The 20765-nt window shown below is 39.7% G+C and overlaps 1 protein-coding gene across 3 annotated transcripts in view; it reads left to right on the top strand.

Annotated features, from left to right (window-relative positions):
* Positions 1 to 15960, top strand: part of C19H16orf87 (chromosome 19 C16orf87 homolog) — a 39647-nt gene extending 23687 nt beyond the window's left edge. Inside the window, exons 3-4 of one of the 3 annotated variants that reach the window (XM_062177089.1) lie at positions 6829 to 7011; positions 14999 to 15950. In XM_062177089.1, coding sequence (XP_062033073.1) covers positions 6829 to 7011; positions 14999 to 15117 — 302 coding nt within the window. In that variant the 3' untranslated portion in view covers positions 15118 to 15950. Of the gene's footprint in view, positions 1 to 6828; positions 7012 to 13726; positions 14795 to 14998 lie in introns of those variants that run through there. The other 2 variants (XM_062177091.1, XM_062177092.1) reach the window with 2 other exon arrangements.
* Positions 15961 to 20765: the final 4805 nt, after the last annotated feature.

The following is a 20765-nucleotide window of genomic DNA, read 5'->3' as shown; positions in this document are numbered from 1 at the left end:
GAAACTGGGCTAAGCTAAAAAAAGCCATCTGCTGTTAGGTAAAATTCCAAGAACACTTTATTTATTTATTTTTTTGACAGAGTTATAGACAGTGAGAGACAGACAGGTCTTCCTTCCGTTGGTTCACTCCCCAAATGGCCGATTATGGCTGGAGCTTCGCTGAGCCGAAGCCAGGAGCCAGGTGCTTCTTCGTGGTCTCCCATGCAGGTGCAGGGGCCCAAGCACTTGGGCCATCCTTTACTGCCCTCCTGGGCCACAGCAGAGAGCTGGACTGGAAGAGGAGCAACTGGGACTAGAACCTGGTGCCAATATGGGATGCTGGCGCTGCAGATGGAGGATTAACCAAGAGAGCCACAGCACCGGCCCCTTCCAAGAATGCTTTATTAAGAACATTAAAAGACTAATTTCCAGCATTTACTTATTTTTTTAAAGATTTATTTATTTGAAAGAGTTACACAGAGACGGAGAGGCAGAGAGAGAGAGAGAGAGAGAGAGAGGTCTTCCATCCACTAGTTCATTCCCCAATTGGCCACAATGGCCAGAGCTGTGCCAGTCCGAAGCCAGGAGCTTCTTCTGGGTCTCCCACGTGGGTGCAGGGGCCCAAGGGACCACCTTCTGCTTTCCCAGGCCATAACAGAGAGCTGGATCAGAAGTGGAGCTGTGCCACAGTGCTGGCCCCCACTTGTTTATTTTTTTAAACAAAAAGTTTTTTTCCCAAGATATAAGCAGTTTTTGTTAAATCTAATTTCTTTTTCATAAAATATTCTTTTTTCATGTTTTTAATTGTAAAATATGCAAAACATAAAATTTTCTACTTTAACAATTTTTGAAAAAGATTTATTTATTTATTTGAAAAGCAGAGTTAGAGAGAGAGGCAAAGACAGAGAGAGAGAGAGATCTTCTATTCACTGATACACTCCCCAAATAGCCATGATGGCTGGAGGTGGGCCAGTCCAAAGCCAGGAGCCAGGAACTTCTTCTAGGTCTACCATATGGTTGTAGGGGCCCCAGGGACTTGGGCCATCTTTCACTGCTTTCCCAGGCCATAGCAGGGCATAGCGGGTTAAGCCCCATACTTTAACAATTTTTAAGCATGAATTCATAGCATTAATCACTCGTATTGTATACTTGTCACCACCATGCTCCTCCAGAACTTTTTTCTTAAAGCTCTGTACTTATTAAACAGTAACTCCCCATTCCCTCTACTGCTACTATGGTTCTGTTTGCTGTGTTTGTGAATTGACTACTCTTAGTACCTCAAGTAATGGAATCATACAGTAGTCATCCTTTGGGGTCTGCTTTATTTCACTTGGCATAATGTCTTCAAGGTTCTCTAGAATTTCCTTTTTCAGGTTGAATACTATTCCATTGCATATGTATTCTGCATTTTGCTTTTCTATTTATCCATCAGTGGACACTTGGGTTGCTTTCATGTTTTGGTTATTGTGAATAGTGCTATAGTGAACATGATGTATGAGTATCTTTTCTAGTTCTTGCTTTCATTTCTTTTGAGTAGATACCCGGAAGTGGAATTGCTGAATCATATGGTAAAGCTGTTAATATTTTGAGGAATCACCATGCTATTTGCCACAGCAGCTGTACTATTTTACATTTCTACCCGCAGTGCACAAAGGTTCCAATTTATCTTCATCAGCATTTGTTATTTTCTGTTTTTTTTTTAAGTAGTATACAAATGAATATGAAGTAGCATTTGTGGTTTTTGATTGGTATTTTTCTGTTGATTAGTGATGTTAAATATCTTTTCCTGTGCTTGTTGGCTATTTGTGTATCTTTAGAGAAATGTCTGTTCAAATCTTTTGCTTATTCTTTAATCATGTTCTTTGGTTGATTTTTTTGCTTATTTACTTTTTAAAATATTTCCTATTTTTTAGTTTTTAAAAAAATATTTCCTCATTCATTTACTATTAGTATTTTCTTTTTTTAAACTTTTTTTTTTTTTTTGAAAGGAAGAGAGGGAGAGAGATAAGTACAGAGCTCCCATTACCAAGATGAGCCAGGCTAAAGCCAGGAACCCAATTTAAATCTCTCTTGTGGGTGGCTGGTCCCAAGTACCCCTGCTTCCCAGGAGGCTTTGAATATAGAACAGAGTGGAGACTCAATGACAGGCACTTCAGTATGGGGTGTGGACATCCCAAGTGGTGTCTTCACTGCTGCACGAAATGCCTTCTCTTGTTTTTTTTTGTTGTTGTTGTCAAGTTGTAGTTGTTTATATATTCTGGATATTAGTCCCTTATTTGATAATAATTTGCACGTATTTTATCCTCTTCTCTGTGTTGCCATCCCACTCTATTTGTGGTGTACCCTGATGCACAGAAGCTTTTAATTTTGATCAAGTTCAGTTTTTTTTTTTATTCTGTTGCTTGATTTTTGGTGTTCTACCCAAGAAATTATTGCCAGAATCCAATGTCATGAAGCTCTCCTTTTTTCCTTTTTAAGAGTCTTTATAATTTTAGTTGTTATGTTTAGTTAAGCCTTTAGCCCTCCTCCCCCCTTTTTTTAACCTTTGATTCTTAACATTTTTATTTAATTTGAAAGAAAGAGAGGGCACACTGGAAGTGGAGTAACTGGGGCTTGAACAGGTACTTCAGTATGGGATGTAGTTATCCCAGGTGGCAGCTTAACTCACTGTGCTACAGTGCTGACCCCAACGAATCTTCTTAATGATATAGTCTTTCAGATCTCTCTGAAGGTGTATGTTTGAGTTTTTTTTTTTGTTTGTTTGTTTCCTGAACAACTTTTGTTCTTGTTTTAGCCTGGTCCTTGTCTTTTGTGCTTTTTTGTTTTCCTCAAATAGCTGTTAATCCTTAATTGCCTGTTTATGTTATTTATAAATAAGGACTTGGTTTATTAGTATAGATAACTTGCATCAGTATCCTACGCTGTTTTAAATGTCTCTTTTGGCAGCAGTTCTCTTTAGTGTATAATTGGGAAGAGTTTAGTGGCAGGTGTTTAGATGTAAACTATATTAGGTGAGCAGGCAGAATAATTCTCTTATTCAAGGAATAGGTGGACTTCATTCTGAGGCAGAATATGTAATCTGTTATAGTACTTCACTCCTTGGAGAAGCTTTCCAGTATTTTGGAGATTGGAAGTTCCCTTGTACATTGCTGTATTCCCTAAGAAATTCTTTTTTGTTTGTTTTTATTTTTAAAGATTTGTTTATTTGAAAGGCAGAGTGACAGAGAGCAAGTGAGCGAAGGTGTGTTTATATCTACTGGTTTACTCTCCAGATGGCCACAGCAGCCAGGTCTGGACCCTGCTGATGCCAGAAAGTCCATTCTGGTCTCCCACATGGGTGGCAGTGGCCCAAATACTTGGGCCATCTTCCTCAGCCTTTCCAGACATGTTAGCAAGAAGCTGGTTCAGAAGCAGAGCAGTCTGGGATGCCTGGGATACGGCATTGCAAGCAGCAACTTGGTGTGCTATGGTGCTGTCTCTGAGAGCTTTACTTCTGTCAGTTGCTGTGTTTACACAGACTCAGCTGTTTTGCAATACTCATAGCAGTTCAGATGAGCACCTTCACTATGCTTTTCGTCCAATACTGGGAATATCTTTGTGACTCCTTTGGGAAGGACAGCTTCCCTTTCAATAGGAGCCATCGCTTACTCATATTTTGGATTATATGCTCATAGTTGTTTTTTTTTTATTTATTTTTTTTGATAGGCAGAGTTAGACAGTGAGAGAGAGAGACAGAGAAAAGGTCTTCCTTTTTCTGTTGGTTCACCCCCCAAGTCACCGCTACGGCCAGTGTGCTGCTGCGGCCGGCGCACTGCGCCGATCTGAAGCCAGGAGCCAGGTACTTCTCCTGGTCTCTCATGCGGGTGCAGGGCCCAAGGACCTGGGCCATCCTCCACTGTACTCCTGGGCCACAGCAGAGAGCTGGACTGGAAGAGGAGCAACCGGGACAGAATCTGGCGCCCCAACTGGGACTAGAACCCGGGGTGCCGGTGTCGCAGGTGGAAAATTAGCCTAGTGAGCTGCAGTGCCGGTCTGCTCATAGTTTTTAAAGACATTTTATTTTTTGTTCTATTTGTAAGGCAAAGAGGGAGATGGAAAAGGGAAGGGTGGGGCGGAAGATCTCTCTTTTTTTTTTTTGACAGGCAGAGTGGACAGTGAGAGAGAGAGACAGAGAGAAAGGTCTTCCTTTGCCGTTGGTTCACCCTCCAATGGCCGCTGTGGCCGGCATGCTGCAGCCGGCACACCACGCTGATCCGATGGCAGGAGCCAGGTGCTTCTCCTGGTCTCCCATGGGGTGCAGAGCCCAAGCACTTGGGCCATCCTCCACTGCACTCCTGGGCCACAGCAGAGAGCTGGCCTGGAAGAGGGGCAACCGGGATAGAATCCGGCGCCCCGACAGGGATTAGAACCCAGTGTGCCAGCGCCACTAGGCTTGCAGAAGATCTCTTCCAGATTGCTAGTTCACTCCCTAAGCGCCAGCCACAGCCAGGAGCTCAGGACTCAGGTGGGTGAGGACTCATTCTCCCACATGGATGATTGGGACCCACCTGATGCCTCCCAGGGTGTGCATTGGCAGGAAGCTGAATTGAAAGTGGAAGAGCCTAGACTTGAACCAGGCACTCTGGTGTGGAATTTGGATGTCTAAAGTGGGGACTTGACTGCTGTGCCACATACTCACCCTACTTGTAGTTCCTTCTATTCTAATTTCTTAATCAGAACCATTAGCTTGGTAATTGCTGAAATTCATAATTTTGGATCATTAGTAGTACCTTTTCCTTGTTCCAACACTAAGGTTTTTGTTTGTTTGTTTGTTTTTCCTTTCTCCCCTTTGCCATGTTTCTTCTCATTTGTGGATTTTGAGCAAATGGTAAAATAATACATGTGCTCAATCTGATTTTATTTATTCAGCTCTGTACTTAATATGCATAGTCTGTTCTAGATTCTGAAATATGATAGAGTTCTAACTTTCAAAAGATTATAATTAATTCAATGCTGGAGACTTTGAGCAGATAAGTAAATGAATAACAGATTGTAGTTGTAGTAGAATATAGGAAGTAATTTCAGTTAGGAATGACCTATAAACTTAATATCTGAAGGGAAAAAGCCTGTCAAAGGAAGAATTTCAGGAGAAGAACTCTAGGCAGAAGGATTAGCAAATACATAGATTCAAGCAGAGGGAGGAACTTATTTTACTAAAAAGCATCATGTCTGGGTAGAGAGAACAATGCAGAGTGTTACAAAAAACAGTTTGAGTAAGAGTCAAGTGTGAGATCCTATTGGGGATTTGTAGTCTTTGGTAAGGGATTTTGACTTTAAATATACTGAAAAGCTGGGGCTGTTGTTGTGGGTTAAACTGCTAGGATGCCAGTATCTCATATTGGAGTACTGGTCCGAGCCCTGGCTGCTTCACTTCTAATCCAGTTACTTGCTAATGTGCTTAGTAGGTAGCAGATGAAGGCCCAGGTAGTTGGGCCCCTGCCACCCATGTGGGAGATGATGGAGTCTTTGGCTTTGACTTAGCTCAGCTTTGCCTGTTTGCAGCTATTTGGGGAGTGAATTAGCAAATGGAAGATCGATCTCTGTCTCCCTTTCTCTCTCTCTATCACTCTGCCCAAATCTTAAAAAAATTGTTTAAAATTGCAGTGGGTAGGGCTACCTCCTGGAGCACCAGTATCTCTTGTAGGTACTAGTTCAAAGTCCAGCTGCTTCACTTCCAATCCAACTTCCTGCTGATGTGCCTGGGAAAGCAGTGGAAGATGGCCCAAGTGCTTGGTCCCCTGCACCCCCATGGGAGACCTGGAAGAAATTCCTGGCTCCTGTCTTCAGCCTGGTTCAGCTCTGACCATTGAGGCCATTTGGGGAGTGAACCAGCAAATGGAAGATCTCTGTTTCTTTCTCTCTGTAGCTCTGCATTTCAAATAAATAAATCTTAAAAAAAAAAAAAAAAAAAAAGGGAAAGCTAATGAAAAAAGCAAATGAAAGTCCTTATGAAGGGAAGCTATACAATTTGCTATATATTTTAAAATATTTATTTATTTGAAAGGCAGAGAGAGAAAGATTGAGAGCAATCTTCTGTCTACTGGTTCATTTCCCAAATTTCCCTAATAGCCAGGGCTGGACCAGGCCAAAGCCAGGAACTAGAAACTCAATCCAGCTTCCTGCTAATCATATCCTAGGAGGCAGCAGTTGATAGCTGAAGTCCCTGTCCACCCACATGGGAGACCAGGATTGAATCAAAATTCCTTACCAAAGACTACAAATGAATTAAATCACAATATTAGTTAAGGTCTCCTATTACTATTCCATTTATAGAACACAATGCTCTTATGTCAGAAATTAGCTCATCTGTGGCTGAAATGAAAACTCACTTCTCTAATGTTTTCTGTGGATGCTATTTGATATTATTGTAACCTTAATATATATACTAAGCTCATTTTGCTTCTATGTATTTGTAATATTTCAATTTGTAACACAGATAAGAGACAAAAAAGAATAAAATATTTTTTCCTTTCCTAATTCTTCACCATTTTTAGTTTGGAAAAAGAAAGGAGGAAAAAGGCAGAAAGGAGGCTATGAGTTGTTTGAACTTACATGAGCTAAATTTAAAGCTCCCACATAAACTTATTTTCTTGTCTGACATTCCTTTTATCTCATTTGTTATGTGGATATGAATTCTGTTGAAAAATTTTTTTTCAATGTGGGTGTGGGAGCATTTGTGTTGTGGTTGTAGTTTTGTAAACGATGTCAGGAACTACAGTGATGTTTAGAGAGTAAAAAGAAGAGAATGAGAACTTGGGCAAACAGTTCTTGCTAAGCCCTAAAATATATCACTTTTATTCATCCATACAGAAAACAAGCATGAGGCCAAGAGGAGGCGAACAGAGAGAGTTAGGAGAGAGAAGATAAATTCTACAGTAAATAAAGATTTAGAAAACAGAAAGAGGTCTCGAAGTAACAGCCATTCAGATCATATCAGACGAGGAAGAGGAAGACCAAAAAGTGCATCTGCCAAAAAACATGAGGAAGAAAGAGGTATGAATAAATCGAAGCAGTTTTTGTTTTTTTGGGTTTTTTTTGAGAATTAAATTGATCTGAAATTTTAATTAGATAGTAGGGAGGCATTGTACTCCACACAACTCATATTTTAGTTTGAAAGCATGCCCTCTGGTAGATGCTTAATTAAAAAAAAAAATCACAGTACATTAACTCTACTTGGAAAAAACTAACAGCTTAAATTAGGTAAAATCCACCTTGGTATATAAACTACCATTAGTAGAGTTTAGAGATAATTTGTGTGTGAAATCCTCAATTGAGAAGCCTGTTAAAATGATTGAACTTTTTACAAAGGATTAAGTTTGAATCTTTTATAATTTATTTTAAACTGTATATACAATGAGTTTTAGACATTTACTATTTAAAATGTTTTTGTTATGGATTTTAATTTTGTTTTGTTTTGCTTTTTAATTTGAGAGACACAGACTGAAAGAGACTTTCCATTAACTGGTTCACTCCCCATATGAATACAGTAGCCCATGGGGGAGGGGGAAGAGCCAGGAACTGAGTCCACATCTTCCACATCTGTGGCAGGGACCCAAGTACTTCAGCTATCACCACCGTTGTTCCAAGGTGCACATTAGCAGGAAACAAATTGGGAGAGGAGCTGGGATCACAAACCCAGGCACTCTGATAATGGATGTGCACGTTCCATGTGGTATCCTAGCTGCTAGGCCAAATGCTTGCCCCAGTATGAATTTTTAAATTGCTCATTGGGAGATTTATATGCTCTCTACTTTGAGACAGATTTTGCATAGTTAGATGAATTCTTGATCCAAATTACATTTCTATTTTTCCTTAAAAGTCCTGTCTTCTAATAGGTAATATATCTACCAATAACTTGCTTTTAGCCATTAACTAAAACTTAACCTTCTCTTTTTGATTTACACATCTTTTTTTTCTTTTTTCTTTTCTTTTCTTTTTTAAACAGGCAGAGTTAGTAAGAGAGAGAGACAGAGAGAAAGGTCTTCCTTTTTCTGTTGGTTCACCCCCAAAGTGGCCACTACGGCCAGTGTGCTGCTGTGGCAGGTGCACTGCGCCGATCTGAAGCCAAGAGCCAGGTGCCTCCTCCTGGTCTTCCATACGGGTGCAGGGCCCAAGGACTTGGGCCATCCTCCACTGCCTTCCTGAGCCACAGCAGAGAGCTGGACTGGAAGAGGAGCAACCGGGACAGAATCTGGCGCCCCAACCGGGACTAGAACCTGGGGTGCCGGTGCTGCAGGTGGAAGATTAGCCTAGTGAGCCACAATGCTGGCCAATTTACACATCTTTTTAAAAAGATTTATTTATTTATTTGAAAGTCAGAGTCACAGAGAGAGAGAAGGAGAGGCAGAGAGGGAGAGAGGTCTTCCATCCACTGGTTCACTCCCCAGTTGGCTGCAATGGTTGGAACTGCACCAATCTGGAGCCAGGAGCCAGGAGCCTCCTCCCGGTTTCCCACATGGGTGCAGGGGCCTAAGGACTTGGGCCATCTTCTTCTGCTTTCCCAGGCCATAGCAGAGAACTGGATCAGAAGTGGAGCAGCTGGGACTTGAACTAGTGCCCATACGGGACGCCAGCACTACAGGCGGTGGCTTTATCAGCTATGCCACAGTGTCAGCCCCATGAATGTCTTTTTAACATTTTAGTTTAATCCCTATATGCCCATTAAATGCCTTGTATATGTTTTTTTTTTTAATTTTTTTTTTAATTTTTTTTTTTTTTTTTGACAGGCAGAGTGGACAGTGAGAGAGAGAGACAGAGAGAAAGGTCTTCCTTTGCCGTTGGTTCACCCTCCAATGGCCGCCGCGGTAGGCGCGCTGCGGCCAGCGCACCGCGCTGATCCGATGGCAGGAGCCAGGTGCTTCTCCTGGTCTCCCATGGGGTGCAGGGCCCAAGGACTTGGGCCATCCTCCACTGCACTCCCTGGCCACGGCAGAGAGCTGGCCTGGAAGAGGGGCAACCGGGACAGGATCGGTGCCCTGACCGGGACTAGAACCCGGTGTGCCGGCGCCGCAAGGCGGAGGATTAGCCTAGTGAGCCGCGGCGCCGGCCTGACCTTGTATATGTTTTAACTTTCAAGCCAGTAACTAACTAAAAAGAGGAATAGTTGCTCCTTTTTTTTTTTTTTTTTTTTTGGACAGGCAGAGTGGACAGTGAGAGAGAGACAGAGAAAGGTCTTCCTTTACCGTTGGTTCACCCTCCAATGGCCGCTGCGGCCGGTGCATTGCAGCCAGTGCACCGCACTGATCCGAAGCCAGGAGCCAGGTGCTTCTCCTGGTCTCCCATGTGGGTGCAGGGCCCAAGCACTTGGGCCATCCTCCACTGGACTCCCTGGCCACAGCAGAGAGCTGGCCTGGAAAGGGGCAACCGGGACAGAATCCAGCACCCCGACAGGGACTAGAACCCGGGGTGCCAGCGCCACAGGCGGAGGATTAGCCTATTAATCTGCGGTGCCAGCCATAGTTGCTCTTTGTAATTCTTTAAAAAACTCTGTCAAAATTATTTTATCTTCAGTGAAATCCCTTTATATTTTGTTATAAGTTGTGCTTTGCTTCTTGAGGTATTTATTTTTAGGAACCCAAGTGCTTTCTGCATAAATGTAAATTTCTGCTATTTTAGACATTGAGGATTTTTACCTATTTGCCATTTCTTTATATTTGTGTGCTTTTAATTGAATAATGTTAACAACCATTAGGTAAAATAACACTGGTTTGCGTGTACTTAGCTTTTGTCAAACTTAAAAATGTCTTAATATTTTGTAAGTAAAGGAATAAGGCTTATATCATATTTGACTATATTTCCACGAAGGCTGTATTTAAGTACTGTTTAAATCCATGGGTGATTTTACTTTTTTTTTTTTCCTCTTCTAGAAATTTTGAGTTCTTTGCTCAGTTTGAATATGCTGCTTTATTTTTGATTTATTTATTTGTTTATTTTAATTTGAGAGGTAGAGAGAGAAACAGAGAGAAAGGTCTTCTATCCACTGGTTCTCTCCCTAAATGGCCACAACAGCCAGAGCTGAGCTGATCTGAAGCCAGGAGCCAGGAGCTTCTTCTGGGCCTCACATGTGGGTGCAGGGGCCCAAGGACTTGAGCCATCTTCTACGCTATCCCAGGCCATAAGCAGAGAGCTGGATGAGCTGAATCAGAAGAGGAGCCACCAGGACATGAACTGGCGCCCATGTGGGTGGCTGGCGCTGCAGGCAGAGCCTTAGCCCACTATCCCACAACATGGGCCCCGAATATGCTGCTTTAGTAATGGGATAATCAGAAAATCAATATTAAAGACTGTTTTAGAAGGAAAACTGATTTAAAAAAAAAATTGACAGAGAAAAAGAGAAATACTGCTTGTCCCCGAAATCAGAATATTTCTTTGCAGTTGGAGTTAAGGGGATATAACTGAAAGAACAGAGAAGGAATGATTCTAGTGGTAAGAGGAGATGAGAAAACAAATAATGAACGGTCTTTTAGTTAGAGAAAGGAAGTTTGTATAATTGTGCTGGGACTTTATATATGTGGTCTTGAACTTTCACTTTATAACTTGAAAAAAGATGCATTTATTTGGCTCTAAATATTTTTCAGGTGTTTTTAGTTTACTATTGGAGAATTTTAAGAAATTTGTTTTTAGAGAAAGATATGCTTTTGATTTATTTGCTTTTTATAGCTATGATAAGATGTTGCTTAACGCAAATTTTGTAGTATTAACAGGCATTTTTTAATACAGGCCAGGGTATCAGCAAATTTTTTCTGTACAGAGCCATATATTTGCTATTTTAGCTTTGTGGGTCACAAGATTTCTGTCACAACCACTCAGCTCTGTCATGGTAGCTGGAAAGTAGCCATAAGCAATATGTAATCAAAAGGGCGTGATTGTAATCTAGTTAAACATTAAAAAAACCTGGTGATGGACCAGATGTGGCACCAGGGCTGTTTATTAATCCTTGATGTAGGCCATTGTTCTTTAAATATAATATAGATAGCAACAATAGACTTTTGAAATGTTTAAATAAAATTCTTTTTTTAGAATAGATTTCTTTGATATACTTCTTAGGCTTAAGTAGCTTACTTGCTTAATTAATTTTTTTAAGATTCATTTATTTATTTAAAAGTCAGAGTTACACAGAGAGAGCAGAGGCGGGGGCGGGGGGCCTTCCATCCACTGGTTTACTCCCCAATTGGCCACATGGCTGGAGCTGCGCCAATCTGAAGCCAGGAGCCAGGAGCTTCTTCTGGGTCTTCCATGTGGGTACAGGGTCCAAAAGACTTGGGCCATCTTCCCACTGCTTTCCCAGGCCATAGCAGAGATCTGGATTGGAAGTGGAGCAGCTGGTTCTCGAACTGGTACCCATATGGTATGCTGGCACTTCAGGCCAGGTCATTAACCTGCTGCGCCACAGTGCCAGCTCCGCTTAATTAATTTTATTAATTCTCCGCTCTTAGGACACTTGGAAAACCAGAAGCAAGCTTTAGCTTCATTTTAACATAGGGATTAAGGAAAACCTGTCAATATCTGTGAAAAACAAAACTTAATAATTGACTATTTTCTATTTTGGAAAAGATTAGGAAGAATGGAAAAGGAAATCTCCCTTTCCCCCAAATTTATCTTTTGAAAAAGATGAGAAAAAAGTCTCTGATCTTTGGGGCTGGCGCTGTGGCATAGAGGGTGGAGCTACCGCCCGCAGTGCTAGCATCCCATATGGGTACCAATTTGAGTCCTGGCTGCTCCACTTCTGATACAGCTCTTTGCTGTGGCCTAGGAAAGCAGTTGAAGTTGGTCCAAGTCTTTGGGCCCCTGCACTAGCATGGGAGACCTGAAGGAAGCTCCTGGCTCCTGGCTTTGGATCAGCACAACTCCAGTTATTGTGACTATCTGGGGAGTGAACCAGTGTTGGAAGACCTCTCTCTCTGCCTCTGCCTCCCTGTAACTCTGCCTTTCAAATAAATTTTTAAAAAAGAAAAAGTCTCTGATCCAAGGAACACCAGGCTTTGGCAGGGAAACTTATTAGGATCAGGATGATGGGTAAAAATTGAACATGATAAATGTTGAGTTCTTCAGTTTATATCTTCCACATAAAAATAGAGTTTGGACATATCTTCTCTGGGTAATCTGAAGAGCCCAGGAGAAAAGCACTAAAATAATAATACTTTCATTAGTGATTTAAGAGAAATGGCTTAGTGAGATAGTCCTGATCTGATGACTGGTCAAGCTCCACATATGTGTACCTGCTTCTAATCAGCTTTTTTGGACATATTCCTAAATATGAATATTGCCAAGAATTACCAAGATATCTGGAAGCAAACAGTATGAACAGCTGAGTCTAACTCAACAGGAGAGAAAAAATAACTTAGGAAAGCAAGTTTTTGCTGGTGTTTGGGAGGAGAAAAGTATCAATATCCTTAGCAAAAAAATACATTGTAATCATGAAACAGAAACAAAATTATATTTAAAAGGAAATTGCAGAAGTCGAAACACACCTGGAAAATGAACTTTAACGTGAGCAGGCATTTAGCCCAGTGGTTGAGATGCCTGTGTCCCATATCTGAGTACCTGGGTTCGATTCTGGGCTCTGTCCCCTGACTCCAGCTTCCTGCTAATGCAGACTCTGGGAGGCAACAGCGATGGCTGAAGTAGTTGGGTTCTTGCCACTCATGTGGGAAACCCAGATTGTGTTACCTGCTCCTGGCTTCAGCCCTGGCCATTGTAGATATCTGGGGAGTGAACCAGCCGATGGGAGCTCTGCCTGTCTGTCTCTGTCTCTCTTCCTCTCAAAGGAAAAGATGAACTTCAAAATATTAAAAAGTTCCAAAATATGATTCACATAAATGAAGAACTTTAATGGAAAGATTAAAGATAAAATTGAAGGAAGGTAAAGAGATGAAAAGATCAGAAATTTAGAGGACTAGTCTGAGGTCTAACATCTGTAAATATTTGAAGTGTCAGGAAAAGAACATAGAAGGAGAAAGAAGTCATCAATGGAATAATCTAATAAACTTCCCCAAACCTGAAGAACATAGTTTCCATAGTAAAAGGCCCCACAAAATTCCTAGCCCTATGCATGATTAAAAATAAAAAGTATATCAAAGCATATCATCATATTTTATATCTCTTTGGTTAAGGAGAAAGTCATTAGATTTTCAGAAAAAGCATAGAAATGAATCAAATGGATACTGGAACTAACAGTGGAATGCTACCTAGCAAGGAACAGAATACTGAGAAACAGCATCAGTGAATTTCAAAAACATCAGAAGGAACAAGCTAGACATAGAATAGTATATATTATATCATTTAGAGGAAGTTTAATGGCAGAGAAAATGAAGCTGTGGTAATAGAGATCAGAACAGTTCATTGCTGTGAGGATAGGGAGGGATTAACAGGAAAAGAATGAGGAACTTTCTGGAGTGAAGAAAATTATCTTGGTTGTGTGGATTACATGGCTATATATATTTGTCAAAACTCATCCAGTTGTTTGCTTCAAGGACCTATGTATTTCACTGTATCTAAGTTTAGCAATAATTTTGAAAATAACTATTAAAAAGATACTAGTTTTTCTCAACATTGGCACCAGTAGTCAGAAGGCAGTTTAATGCCTTCATAATTCTAAGAGGAAACCTACATGTCTTTGCTTAGACAAACTATGAATGAGTGATAGAATAAACATATTTCGTGATATTCAGGGTCTTGGAAAATTTGCTACTCACACTCCCTTTCTCAGGAAGCTATTGCAAGTTACATGCCACCAAAATGAAGAAGTGATCCTGGGCTCCAGTACAAAGAGGATCCAACTTGAGAGAGAGAGATGAGGATTTCCAGTGATGTTGAAGAAGGCATGCAAGATAATTGTGCAGTAGGCCTAGCAAACAACAATTACAGATTGGAGCAGGTCAGAAGACTTAGAGGAATTTCTTCAAGAAGATGAAATTTATAGAATACCTGATATGTGTAAACAGCCTGAAAGAAGACTTATACAGTGGGGACAGAGTTTGAACTAGAAATGAAAACCAAGCGAATGGAAAAGAAAATCACTTCCAGGAAAAAACTGTGTGCAGGAAAAGTGAGGTCACTTACATAGTCATCATAATGTAAACACTGAAAAATTGATGTTACTGAAATTGTAATTTGTAATGACAAGATGAGAGAATGAGCATAGTGTTTGTTTTGGGAGCAAGAGATGCTAAACAATAAAATCCTAATTTTACATAATGGGAAGTGAGTGAGTCATGCCTAAGATTAAGCAGTGGCATTTTATAAAAATATTACTTAGAGATAGATTTGTTCTTGTAAAAGCAAAAAGGAAAACTAAAAAAAAGTGGTTGTATTTGGAGAGTGGAAAGTAGAGGGAGAACTGTTTTTTTGTAACCTAGTAAAAATAATTTGACTATAAATTATATACATGTATAGCTTTGATTAAAATGTCAAGACAAAATAAATAAAAATAGAATCATAATGAGCTTGAAAAAAGAATTTGGAAGAATACATACTACAGTGTTAATTGTGATTTTAGTTGGCTCAAGAGGTATATTTTTTTTCCTTATTTTTCAACTTTTTTACCCTGAATTTGGGTTGTATTTGTAATCAGGAGGGGAAAAAATACAAATAAATGTTGGTTTTATTTGTTTCCTCTAGCAAAGTTCAGGTAAGGCTGTTAAAGACACCATTGAAGGGACCATGTTCTAGGGTGAGAAAATTCATTTTATTTGAGACCTGGGAGCCTGATACTAGTGAGGAGAAATACTTGAGATTCTTTCAGAAATGATGTAGCTATTAGGCTGTATTTGTAAGAACGTATATAATCTCCACTTAATTTTCATTTCAATACTTCATTTATATAATTTTTAAAATATTTTGTTTAATATATAGTACTGTATAATAAATGTACATTTTATGTATATTTATTGTCATTTAAAGAAATACTTGACAGCTCAATTTTTAAAAAATGATTGCCTCTAGTGCCTTTGTGTTAAACTTTCCCTTTTTCTTTCAACAGAGAAACAGGAAAAAGAAATTGACATCTATGCTAACCTCTCTGATGAGAAGGCTTTCGTGTTTTCAGTCGCCTTGGCAGAAATAAATAGAAAAATTATCAATCAAAGACTTATTCTCTGATACTTGTCTGCAAAATCTGTTGACATTTTCTTCAGGATTACATCAGCAAATTCTCAAACAGTTAAGGACTCTCAGGAGCATTCTGACTGCATCTATAAGGGCCATTGATTGTTTTTTCCCCCATCATTTAGCCTGCGCCACACTTTGGGAACAAAGTGTAGGCTTGGACTGTTCTGGGATTTCCTTGTTTACCAAGGAGTATTGTCAGTGTTTCGTGTTTGGAATATAAGTACGTGTAGTTATATATATATTAAGAAAAAGCTGGATAAAGAAGGGTGGGTGGGTGTGCAAGTATGAGAACTAGGGAAGAAAATGTTTGTTTTCAGGTTTGCCACCAGAGATGCAATATTTTAAATACTGTCAGAAAGAGTGACTTTAAAAATATATATTTCAGATTTTCAGCACTAACAGATGCCATATATACAGTTCATTTACTTTTACTACATTGGCAATTGATATTTTATTGAATGGGAAATTAAGAATATAAACTGTAAATTTTGTCTTAAATTGATTTTTTCTTGGCCTTTATTTTTATGACTTATGGTATGAGTTATATTTTAGGATGTACTTTCTGGACAGTTTGGAAGTTTGGGTGCTATATGAAGAAAAACATTTAGGAATATATCATACTTCAGATATAAACACCTGTTTTCTTGAATGTAATTTATTTATTGGTTAAAAAAACAACTTTTCTGCTCTCAAGATGGTGCCTGTTAACCTAAACATAAAATATATTTATTACATGTGAAATATTTCTTAGCCACTTTTAAGCAGTAATGTTTTATCTGAATGGATGTTCATTTATACATCCTGATAATTATTTAAATTGTTACTTAACCTCACTCTGAAAGAAAAAAATAAACCTTAATATTGAAACTAAGTAGATTAAATAGTACGGTGTAACCTTTTTGTTCTAATGAAGTTTGTGAAATATATTTAATTTTTCTTGTGTTAAATCATAACTGTTTATAGTTGATTTATACTAATGCTTATGCACTTTGGCATACCAGTTTAATGATTAACATTCAAATTTGGCAATCACTTCCTTTATCTTCAATCTCAGTTCCCCCAATCTTTCTCTTTTACTTTATTTTACTTTACTTTCTTTTTCTTTTTTCTTTTCTTAAAAAAAAAGATTTGTTTATTTGAAGGCAGAGGGAGAGAGATCTTCCATTTGTTGTTTCACTCCCCCCAGGAGCCAGGAATTCCACTTAGGTTTCCTGCATGGGTGGCAGGGACTCAAGTACTTGAGCCATCATCTGCTGCTTTCCCTGTGCATTAACAGGGAGCTAGATAAGAAATGGCTGTGACTTGAGCTGGCACTCTTGTATGGGATGAGGGAATCCCAAGTGGTACACGATGCCTCCTCCCCACCCCCCAATCTGTTTTGTAGTCCTAAAACCTTAAATTAGGGAAGATAGTCATCAAATAGGCTTATCTCCTATATATGAGAACCTCCTTATATAAATATTTTTAATTGATATATAATTTTAATATGAGGACATTTTAAAAAGTTTTGTGGAAAAGTGGAGTTAAAAGGTAAGTTTACTTTGGTACAAAAACTTTTAAAACTCATGTGTTATGTTTTATATGCATTTCTTATAAACTTTTTGAAGACCATCATATTTGTGGGACACAATGTAATTTTTTTATGAAGTTGTAAATCACTTAATTTTTTAAGGCAGTCTTTTTTTAAGATTTATTTTATCTATTTGAAAGAATTACAGAGAGAGGTAGAGCCAAAGAGAGGGAGAAAGAGGTCTTCCATTCACTGGTTCACTCCCCAAATGACCACAATGGCCAGAGGTGAGCTGATCCAAAGCCAGGAGCTTTTTCTGGGTCTCCCACACGGGTGCAGAGGCCCAAGGACTTGGGCCATCTTCTGCTGCTTTCCCAGGCCTTAGCAGAGAGCTGAATCAGAAGTGGAGCAGCCAGGACTCGAACTGGCGCCCATTTGGGATTCTGGAGCTGCAGGCTGGGGCTTTAACCCACTGCACCACAGTGCTGGCCCCAGTGTAATAGTTCAGTATATATATGTAATGTGTAATGATCCAATCAGGGTAATTAACATATCCACCACCCTAATCATCATTTGTGTTGGAAACATTTGAAAACTTGTCTACTAATTTTGAGGTACTCAATGTATTGTTCTCAACTTTAACATTGTCAGTTTCATCCTACATTGCCTATCACTTCCCCGAAGAAAAAAGGTCTGCATTTTTTCTTTTATTTAAATATGGCAACAGGGCCAGTGCTGTGGTGTAGCAGGTAAAAGCCACCTCCTGCAGTGCCAGCATCCCATATGGGCACCACTTGGAGTCCTGGCTGCTCCTCTTCTGATCCAGCTCTCTGCTATCATGGGAAAGCAGTAGATGATGGCACAAGTGCTTGGGCCCCTGCACCTGCATGGAAGACCTGGAAGAAGCTCCTGGCTCTTGGCTTCAGATTGGCTAAGCTCTGGCCATTGTGGCTATTTGGGGAGTGAACCATTGGTTGGAAGACCTCTCTGACTCTGCCTCTCTGTAACTCTGCCTTTCAAATAAATAAATTAATCTTTTAAAAATAAATAAATAAATTATAAAATATTTATTTATTTAAATAAATAAATAAATAAATTATTAATACATATGGCAGCCAGCAGAGGGAGCTTAAGAGATACTCCAGAAAGGACATAGAGTTTCCCCAAGAATGCCTTTTCCTTTAATCTTCATATCTACCTGCAGGTATTACTGCAATTATCTTGTGTACATTTTAAAGTCCTGGTATAAAGTTTTGCCAAGAATGTAATAATGGTTTTATCTTTTAAAGAAAATTTTGATTTTGAACCAGAAACCTTAAAATTGTTTAATATCTAAAAAATGCTTATGAACATCTATATGCTCTCGGAAAGGCAAGAACAGCCTGTGAAGCAGACATCTCTATGAAAAATTAATGTAAGAGTGTATCAATTTAAAGCTGAAGACCATTAGAGTTATGTTAAAATATTCATTGGCCACAGAAAAAGGGAGTACTCATGACTGGGCTGACACTTCTCATGTAGAAAAGTAATTGTTTTACTTGAGATACTCATAATGTTAAGTTGGCTTATTTAAAAATTTCTTTGGCAGAGGGGCAAATTAGGTTTCCCCTGTTTGTAAGAGAACCCATCTAAACGTCTGCTCTAAATGTTGTATTCTCTGAGACATATATTATATCTTGTTATAAAGCTAAAAAATTTAAGGCTGGTGTGCTGCAGTGGGTGAAAGCCCCAGCCTGCGGCGCCAGCATCCCATATGGGCACTGGTTTGAGCCCGGCTGCTCCACTCCTGATCCAGCTCTCTGCTGTGGCCTGGAAAAGCAGTGGAGGATGACTCAAGTCCTCGGGTCCCTGCACCTGCATGGGAAACCTAAGAAGCTTCTGGCTTTGGATTGGCACAGCTCTGGCTTTTGTGATCATTTGGGAAGTGAACCAGTGGATGGAGGACCTCTCTCTCTGGCTCTGCCTCTCTCTTTCAAATAAATAAATCTTAAAAAAAAAAAAAAAAGCTAAAAAATTTAATTTGTCTAGACTTGTTGTAATGGATCCATAAAATAATGCTCTGTCACTGGTGTTGAAAAAACCTCCCTTGTCAGCAGATGTCCTAAGAGTATAATTTTAGTTATTTAATAACTTAATCCAAAATTTGTTCTGATATCCGAGGTGATGTGATCACGCAAAATTTTCTGAAATAGTTAATGCTTAAATTTGATCTCCTGAAGATATTGAGGTATTCTTAAATGTAAGCAAGGTTAAATAAAGTGATTTGGGAGAATTTGGGAATTGTTAGGTTAAACTATACACATTTATCTGTTTACCCTCAGCACCCCCAACTCCATAGCATTGCAAAATGTTTGAGAACACTTTTATGCCATTTGTTAGGTTTTTTAAAATTAGCAATTTTTGGCTGGCGCTGTGGCTTAACAGGCATATCCTCCGCCTTGCGGCGCTGGCACACCGGGTTCTAGTCCCGGTTGGGGCGCCGGATTGTATCCCGGTTGCCCCTCTTCCAGGCCAGCTCTCTGCTGTGGCCTGGGAAGGCAGTGGAGGATGGCCCAAGTGCCTGGGCCCTGCACTCCATGGGAGACCAGGAGAAGCACCTGGCTCCTGCCTTCGGATCAGCGCCGTGCGCCGGCCAAAGCAGCCATTGGAGGGTGAACCAGTGGCAAAAAGGAAGACCTTTCTCTCTGTCTGTCTCTCTCTCACTATCCACTCTGCCTGTAAAAAAAAAAAAAAAAAAAAAAAAAAAATTAGCAATTTTTTTTACCCATTGATACTGCTTGTTTCTTCTCAACAATCAAAAAACAAAGTTCAGTACAATTGAGCCATTGTTTTGGTTATACATAATGTGTGTGCCTCCAAAAACACAAGAAAAATAGAAAAAATACCCTCACTAAAGTTTTCCCAACACTTCTTCCAAGCACATCCCATGAAGGTGCCTTGGGGGACTTGGGAAAATACTTAGAAAGCTGCCTGATGAGGTATTTATGCAAAAAATGTTGCTCTGGAGTTAAGAACACACTTTTATAGGATACTCATCTATTTCTCAAAGAGATCAGAAAAGTAACTTTTATATATAATATATAAATAAATATAAATGACCTTTTTTTTTTTTTTAAGATTTATTTATTGGGGCCGGCGCTGTGGTGCAGCGGGTTAACACCCTGGCCTGAAGCGCCGACATCCCATATGGGCACCGGTTCTAGTCCCAGCTGCTCCACTTCCAATCCAGCTCTCTGCTATGGCCTGGGAAAGCAGTAGAAGATGGCCCAAGTCCTTGGGCCCTGCACCCACATGGGAGACACGGAAGAAGCTCCTGGCTTCAGATCTGCACAGCTCCAGCCGTTGCGGCCATCTGGGGAGTGAACCAGTGGATTGAAGACTGACTCACTCTCTCTCTGCCTCTCCTCTCTCTATGTAACACTGACTTTCAAATAAATAAATATTTTAAAAATTATTTATTTGAAGGAGTTACACAGAGAGAGAAGGAGAGGCAGAGAGAGAGAGAGAAAGAGAAAGGTCTTCCTCTGGTTCACTCCCTCATTGGCCATAATGGCCGGAACTGAGCCAATCTGGACGCAGGTGCAGGGGCCCAAGGACTTGGGCCACCTTCCACTGCTTTCCCAGGCCATAGCAGAGAGCTGGATTGGAAGTGGAGCATCTGGGACTTGAACTGGTGCCCATTTGGAAAGCTGGGACTGCAGACAGCAGCTTTACCTGCTATACCACAGCTCCAGTCTCCGTATGTTTTCTTTTTTTTTTTTAAGCTTCATGTCTATTGAAGTGACTCAAAAATGAAGACATTATTTATAATAAAAATAGATAAGAGACAACAGTAACCACAGTTATCTTACTTTTTTAAGCTAATGACATTTGAATAACAGATAAGCAATTTTTACATTTTTAATTTAAGCTTATATTCATTTTTTATTCTACACAGTAAAATACTGGTGAAAATAAATAAAATGGTGTATAGAAAGATTTTTCTACAACCATTGCACAACAAACCAATGTGAGAATAAAATATGCAAGTAATATAAAATGCATTTAAATTGTCACAACATGTTTCATAAGTCATAAATATATTTCATCTACTTACTTATAACAGTCTCTGAGGTCTGAATTGGATGAT

Source organism: Lepus europaeus, chromosome 19 (assembly GCF_033115175.1).
Source record: "Lepus europaeus isolate LE1 chromosome 19, mLepTim1.pri, whole genome shotgun sequence".
Lineage (NCBI taxonomy): Eukaryota > Metazoa > Chordata > Mammalia > Lagomorpha > Leporidae > Lepus > Lepus europaeus.
Note: the sequence above shows the minus strand (reverse complement) of the source record. Positions and strands in the feature narration are given on the sequence as shown.